At 53.4% G+C, this 7,955-nt stretch overlaps 1 protein-coding gene across 1 annotated transcript in view; it reads left to right on the top strand.

Moving 5' to 3' along the window:
- The window catches only part of LOC107107576 (myosin-7-like), a 64,478-nt gene that overhangs the window by 43,278 nt on the left and 13,245 nt on the right, over positions 1-7,955 (top strand). Inside the window, exons 31-33 of the mRNA XM_015407884.1 lie at positions 5,134-5,299; positions 5,861-5,985; positions 7,881-7,955. Of these exons, the coding sequence (XP_015263370.1) occupies positions 5,134-5,299; positions 5,861-5,985; positions 7,881-7,955 (366 nt within the window). The remainder of the gene's footprint in view (positions 1-5,133; positions 5,300-5,860; positions 5,986-7,880) is intronic.

Below are 7,955 nucleotides of genomic sequence, written 5' to 3'. Positions count from 1 at the left end.
CGTCTATTGGGCCAGGGACCACCAGGAGATGTTGATTACTAGAGCGTAAAGCTCTTCGCAGGCTTCCCAAGTACTTACCGTGATTCGGCAGGGGACACAGACGTCTTCGCAGGATCATTCCCGCGGGGACAACAGACGCGCTGCACCATGCCGTCGCCAGGAAGTGACGCCGTGCGATGCTCTGGTATTGGGGTACCATCGAGTTTCCAGCCCCATTGCCAGAGCATCGCACGATGTCACTTCCTGGCGACGGCATGGTGCGTTACAGGGAGGAATGGTCCATCCGGGGAGCATGTTTCCCCCGCCAAATCGCGGTAAGTACTTGGGAACCCTAGGGGCGTATATGGGAAGAGGTGGTCCCTTTCCTCTCTTTGCAGTAAAGGTCCCTATCCTTTTAAAAAGGTAAAGGTTCCCTTGCTTGAAACGCAGTCGAATCTGACTCTAGGGTTGCGGTGCTCATCTCCATTTCAAAGCGAAAGAGCCAGCGCTGTCCAAAGACATTTCCGTGGTCATGTGGCCGGCACGACTAAACACCAAGGCGCACGGAACGCTGTTCCCTTCCCACCGAAGCGGTACCTATTTATCGACTTGCAATGTCTTCTTTCGAACTGCTAGGTTGGCAGGAGCTGGAACTAGAGACGGGAGCTCACTCCGTCATGCGGCACCCGGGTCTCGAACTGCTGAACTACCGACCTTCCACAGCCTGCAGTTCAGCGTCTGAACCACTTGAGCCACCGCAGCTCCTTCCCTATCCTTTTAATGGGGTACTAATGACTAGAAATGGGCAGTTAAAGCTTTTCACGGCTGGGAGTTAATTCACCCCAGAATTGCTTGCCTATCAAACAGATAGTAAAGGGACAGCTAGACAGACCAGCCCCTGACCTGGATGGCCGAGGCTAGCCTGGTCTCATCAGACCTTGGAAGCTAAGCAGGATCAGCCCTGGTCAGTATTTGAATGGGAGACCACCAAGGAATACCAGAATCGCTATGCAGAGGTAGGCAATGGCAAACCACCCCTGAATGTCTCCGGCCTTGAAAACCCTATGGGGTCACCATCAGTGTTCCCTCTAAGCTGAGTTAGTGTGAGCTAGCTGCGGCCAGAGCAAACTGCGGCCAAATCACCTGCTCACAACTTTAATGCCAGTGGCTCACAAAGTAGAATTTTTGCTCACAGGACTCCATAGCTTAGAGGGAGCATTGGTCACCATAAGACAGCTGCAACCTGATGGCGAAAAGACAGGTGGAGCAGTTTACCAATGGGCGACCCAGCAGTAATTCTTTGTGGGCCCCCAGCTTGTACAAATTGAATTTTTATACCGTTTTAACAATAAAACATTGGCCCCGTTCACACGGAGCAGAAGCCACGCTAAATAGACGGAAGAGAGGCGGAGTTACCTGGCACGATCACACGGCAACATCTGGGGAGCGTAGAGCTCCCGTGGTTGAACTGTGGCGAACCGCCGATAAAACGGAGCAAAAAACTAGTACCTCGGAGGTACTAGTTTCCGGAAACTGCGGGGCAAGGGCGGGCGTCTGATCGCGTTTCCGGTGGCATCCGGCGCCCGTCCATGTCCCCTTGCGAAGAAGGTTTTTTTTTTCCCCAAGTCTCCGTGGTTGCGCATAAGCACTCGACGGAGCATGCGCATTCGTAGTGTACACAAAAAAAGAAACCCAGTTCGCCGCGCCGCGCGCTTCTTCGTTGCGCGCAGGCATGTGTTGTGATCGACGCCTCTCCGTAACCACGGAAGCTCCACGGTACCTCCACAGAACCTCCACAGGAGGTATGATCACTTTACTGCGTGTTAGTTTGCCCCGGGGCAAACAGCCACACTTCTCCCCCGCAGTTTCCTGCGCGTGTGACCGGGGCCATTGTCAGTTATCCCAGTGACTTTGCATTCCCTGGGGCAGAAAAGTGGAAGGCAGGGGAGCATCTTTGCATCTTACCAAACCGGCAGTGGGACAGCATTACATACTTTCTCCTTATATCTCCATAAGGAAAAGCACTCGAGGCGTACTTTGCAGTCTTGGAGGTTCTCCTCGTGTCTTCTGCAGCCTTGTACCAGACATGGGTACTGGTTACTGACTCTTTGTCGCCCCCCCCCCCGTGTGTCAGGAAGAAGCTGGCGCAGCGGCTGCAGGACGCCGAGGAGGCCGTGGAGGCTGTGAACGCCAAGTGCTCCTCCCTGGAGAAAACCAAACACCGCCTGCAGAACGAGATCGAAGACCTCATGGTGGACGTGGAGCGCTCGAATGCGGCCGCAGCAGCCCTGGACAAGAAGCAGAGGAACTTTGACAAAGTATGGAAGGGAGGAAATGGGGCAAGACCGGTTCTAGGTTTCGGGGGGCCCTGGGCAGAGAGTTCCGAGGGCCTCCTTCCCTTCCTCTGCCCGCCACCGGGCCCTCCTTCCCTCCCACCCACCTGCCAGGCTGCCCTTCCCTTGTCTGCTCACAAGCACTTCCACTGCCTGTGCTCACAGCCTGTGCCTTTCCCCAGGGGCACAGGGCATGGGTATTGCAGCAGGTGAGTGGGCAGGAGGGTCCCTGATGCAATGCGTTACCCGGAAGTGACATCATCGTGCCAGAAACATCACACAGCGACGCTCTGGTTTTGGGGCAAAACTCAATGGTAAAACCAGCTTCAAACCATAGAGTTTTGCCCTCAGACCAGAGTGGGTGACGTTGCTGTTTGGAGGCGGGGTTTCCCTCACCAGCTAGCTGGCCGGTGGTGGGCAGAAGACCCGAAAATCAGGGAAACCCCTGCCAGAACCTGGCAACCAGCAAACCTAGGGGATGGGGGGGGTAGGGTTAGAACATAAGAACCTAAGAGAAGCCAATGTTGGATCAGGCCAATGGCCTATCCAGTCCAACACAAGGGGGAGGCAGAGGATGGGATGTGATCGGTGAGGTCTGCCCACCCCCTCGACCCAGTCATAGCGATTTTACATAAGAACATAAGAGAAGCCAATGTTGGACCAGGCCAGTGGCCCATCCAGTCCAACACTCTGAGTCACACAGCGGCCAAAAATATCAGGTGCCATCAGGAGGTCCAGCAGTGGGGCCAGGACATTAGAAGCCCTCCCACTGTTGCCCCCCCCCCAAGCACCAAGAATACAGAGCATCTCTTGCCCCAGACATAAGAACATACGAGAAGCCAATGTTGGATCAGGCCAAAGGCCCATCCAGTCCAACACTCTGTCACACAGTGGCCAAGAATACCAGGTGCCATCAAGAGGTCCAACAGTGGGGCCAGGACACTAGGAGCCCTCCCACTGTTGCCCCCCCCCCCAAGCACCAAGAATACAGAGCATCCCTTGCCCCAGTCCGAGAGTTCCTGTCTATACCTTGTGGCTTATAGCGACTAAGAACACAAGAACATACGAGAAGCCAGTGTTGGATCAGGCCAATGGCCCATCCAGTCCAACACTCTGTCTCACACAGTGGCTATAAAGTACTGAGACTGACGCATCGTTGAGTGATTTCAGCTCATACTTTACTTAGTGATTTCAAGAACTTGAGATACAAGGGCAAGCCCGAGGGCTGCTTAAATGCACAAACACAAACACACCCCCACGCACCCGTGATTGGCTTATTTACATTAACCTCCATTTGATAGGTTTCCTTGAGGATCCTGATTAGCCAATAGGCTGTTCCTAGAATCTTCTGTGCCTATTGTTTCTGGGAGCAAAGCTCTGGCTGTTTGGGAGACCGTGTGCCCGGTTCAACCATGTGCGCGGTCTCCGTTGGAACACAACAGTGGCCAAAGGTATCAGGTGCCACCAGGAGGTCCACGAGTGGGGCCAGGACACTAGAAGCCCCTCCCTCTGCACCAAGCACCTGCAGATCCAGATTGGGAAACTCCTGGGCATTTGGGGATGGAGCCTGGGGAGGACAGGGACCTCAGTGGAAGAGCCCGCCCTCCACAGCATCCACTTTCTCCAGGGGAACTGATCTCTGTAGTCTGAAGATGAGCTGTAATTCCAGGGGATTCCCAGCAGTGTTCCCTCTAAGCTGAGTTGGTGTGAGCTAGCTGACAGTTTTTTAGCCTCCGGCTCACACCTTTTTGTCTTCGCTCAGGAAGGGCGGCTCCAGAGCAGACTAATTTACACAGTAGCCAAGTCGCTCGCTCACAACTTTCAGTCGCTCACAAAGTAGAATTCTTGCTTACAAGACTCCACAGCTTAGAGGGAGCCTTGATCCCCGGGTCTCTCCTGGAGGCTGGCATCCCTGAGCTCCACCTAGTGGTGATAGGGAACACTTTCTGAACTTTCTTGAGTCAAGGAAAGATCCTGAGCCCACTCAACAGAACGGAGCTGCGTCGAGTTCGTTCATAGGGGAAGATGGGTTAGAAACACCTTAAATGAATAAATACCAAACAGCACAGTGCAATAGAAAGGAGCACTGCGTGTTGCCACATCAAGAGCATTGGTACAGAAGGTTTGGGGCTCAACTTCTACCTTCCCCAATCTGAAGGGTTCTAAGAAGTAAGGCTGATAAATAGTTCCACTGATACTGCGAGACAGCTTCAATCCGGTATGGATCTCAGACGGTATACTTCCATATCTTGTATGGAATTTCCCTATAACTCTGGAATTTCCCTATAACTCAGGAATAGGCAAAGAGGAAGGAGGAGAGTGACTTAAAGAAGGCAGGGAGGTGACCCATCCGAGCTCCCAGAACCCTTAGCAGCTACTCAAAGTCTCTTCGAGGAGGCCCATCACCCGTTTTGGAGATAACAGCCACGGAGCCCTATAAGAGCAGAGGCTCCAGACTAGGGCTTCCAGACCCCCCCCCCAGTGGAGGCAGGGCCCCACCTCTCTACCCCTGATCAGCTGGCTGGCGGGGAGGGGGGCTTACCCCAAAAACGAGTAATATCCATCCGACGTACAGCAAAAACTCTGTGGTAGAAGCCAAATTCACCATAGAGTTTTTGTCCAAATACCAGAGCGTCATCCCAACACCCCAGACATAATGACATCACTTCCGGGTATAGAATCCTAGAATCCCAGAGTTGGAAGGGGCCATACAGGCCATCTAGTCCAACCCCCTGCTCGATGCAGGAGCAGCCTAGAGCATCCCTGACTAGTGTATACTTAGTCCGGACCTTATTGTCACCCGCTCATTGGCCACCCCCAGCTCCTGTCCGAGTGGAAGCAGAAGTTTCAGGAGTCCCAGACGGAGCTCGAGTCCTCACAGAAGGAGGCCCGTTCGCTCAGCACCGAGCTCTTCAAGCTGAAGAACGCCTACGAGGAGTCGCTGGAGCACCTGGAGACCTTCAAGAGGGAGAACAAGAACCTGCAGGGTGAGCCTTTCAGGCCCCTTCCCTCACCCATCTAGGCCTCAGCTCCGTCCCTTCTTGGTGAACAGGCGAGGGCAAGATCAGGGCTATTTTGGGGCAGGAACGCTCAGGAACGGAGTTTCGGCTGGCTCCCAAGTTGGCCACGCCCAGCAGGAGCTCATTAGCATAATAGGCCACACCCAACAGCAGAAACTCATTTGGATTGGCTACATGAGGGGTGTGTGGCCTAACATGCAAAGGAGTTCCTGCTACAAAAAAAACCCCCTGGGTTTTGACAACAAACAAGGTAAACAGAATAAGAAGCAAAAGGTGGGTGTGGCTGGATGGGCACACTTCTGGTAACATGGGGGTGTGGCCTAATATGCCAATGAGCTGTGCTGTCGGGGGTGTGGCCTAATATGCTAATGAGTTTCTGCTGCTGGGTGTGGCCTATTATGCTAATGAGTTCCTGCTGGGCTTTTCCTACAAAAAAAGCCCTGGGCAAGAGAGTGGGTCCCCTGTTCCCTGACCGAGTCTCTCTCTGGTGGACGGAAGCTGATTCGCTTTTCCCGTTCCTCCCGGCAGAGGAGATCTCCGATCTTACCGAGCAGCTTGGAGCCAGCGGCAAGAGCATTCATGAGCTCGAGAAGATTCGGAAGCAGCTGGAGGCGGAGAAGATGGAGCTGCAGGCGGCCCTTGAGGAGGCTGAGGTGAGGAGGGCCCTGGGTCGGGAAGCTCCCACAACACCCCTTACTTCAGGGGTTTCCCCAACCTTTCTGAGCCTCTGGGCACTGTTGGGATTCTGAAAGAAACATGGCGGGCACAGCCACAAAATGGCTGCCACAAGAGACGGAGTGGGCATACAATGGCCGCCATGGGAGGCACAAAATGGCCACCATGGGAGGCAGAGCCAGCCACAAAATGGCTGCCCCTGCTCACCTTCAGTCAGATCCTTGTATCGTGGTGGCAGCTGCTGCCCAGGCAACATTTTAAAAAATCTGCACAGCTAGTCAAATCTCCAACGGCCAGTCAGAACCCACCTGGCCCCACCCATTTTTCTAAAAAAACACTTGGTGGGCTCCATAAAAGGTGTTAGTAGGTACCACAATGTTCACAGGCACCATGCTGGAGATCCCAGGCTTGGCTGAATACTGGGTGGTGGCGGAAAGCGCTGCCAAGGTCACAGCCCACCAGGCCCGTAGCCAGGATGTTGTGGCTTGTGGGGTAGATTTTTTTCCAAGACGGGCTGAAGTCCTCAGTGCAGGAAGAAAAGCCATTTAGCCATGGAAAGCTGTGACCAGGATAGATCTCTCCATTGCAAGCTGTCAACCACAGTTCTCAGCTGCTGCAAGCTAATAACTTCTGCCAGCCTAAGCAACAATTCTGAGAACAAGTCGGCAGGTGGGGGGGATGACTTCTAGAGTCAAGAAAGGTTACACTTAGGCAGAAAAACTCTCTTAAAGGAGACCAGTTCCTTGACACAGAGTTAGAAGGGATCCTAGAGGTCACCTACTCCAACCCCAGTGCTCAGTATGAGAATGAGTCAACTACAGCCCCCCACTCTGCTTAAAGGAGTGCACACCTTTAAAAAATGTTTTTAAATGATTGCAAAAAGCCTTTACAGGAGAAATGCTTGTGGGGCTGTGCCTTTAAGAAAGGGGGCATAGCCCCCCCAAGCCCCCGCCATAGCTATGGGCCTGCAGCCAACTTATGGTGACCCAGTAGGATTTTTAAGACAAGAGACCAACAGAGGTGTTTTGCCGTTGCCTGCTTCAGTGTAGCAACCCTGGACTTCCTTGGTGATCTCCCTTCCGTATACTAACCAGGCCCGACCCTGCATATTTTCTCAGAGTTGTTAAAATCAGGCTAGGTGAGGCCATCCAGGTCAGAGCAAATAATACTTAATACCAGGGGTCATTTTGTAGAAAGAGAGGTGCAGGAGCTCATTAGCATAACTCATTAACATAACTCATTTGCATACGTCACACCTCCTGACATCACCGGATGTGTGTCAGAAGGCAGCACCCACTGCTGAGGATCCACTGGACTGTTTTGGATTGCTAGCTGTTGGTGGTGGGGGGAACGGGCAGATCTGTCCTCACAGAGGAAGGAGAGCTTGTACCTGAATAAAACTTGGTCTTAAAGGTGCCACTGGACTGTTTTGGATTGCTAGCTATGGGGGGAGAGAATGCACAGATCTGCCCTCACAGAGGAGGGAGAGCTTGTATCTGAAGGCGGGCGGGGGGGGGGGCTCTGCAACTTACCTGGCTGCTTCTTGTTCCTCGTGGCCCAACTGAGGCCTGCTGGGAGCAGGTGGCGGGGCTTGTTGCATGTGCCCGCCCCCTGGGCTTCCTACAGCTTACTGCCAGAGCTCCGCTCCTGTGCGCTCCCGCAGGAAATGACCCCTGCTTAATACACTCTAAAGTAAATTTATTTGTGCAGCCACAGCTATGCTGCCTGTTTTATCCCTGCAATTCCTCATATAACCATTCTCTCACACAGCCATTTTGTTCTCTCACACAGCCATTTTGTTCTCTCACACAGCCATTTTGTTCTCTCCCTTCACCCAATACTATCTCCCCCCACATAAACTCACACTCTCCAGGCCTCTCTGGAGCACGAGGAAGGCAAGATCCTCCGGGCCCAGCTGGAGTTCAACCAGATCAAGGCCGACATCGAG

This window comes from Gekko japonicus, unplaced genomic scaffold, assembly GCF_001447785.1.
Source record: "Gekko japonicus isolate JY-2015 unplaced genomic scaffold, Gekko_japonicus_V1.1 scaffold4320, whole genome shotgun sequence".
Taxonomy (NCBI): Eukaryota; Metazoa; Chordata; class Lepidosauria; order Squamata; family Gekkonidae; genus Gekko; species Gekko japonicus.
This window is presented reverse-complemented; position numbering and strand designations above follow the sequence as displayed.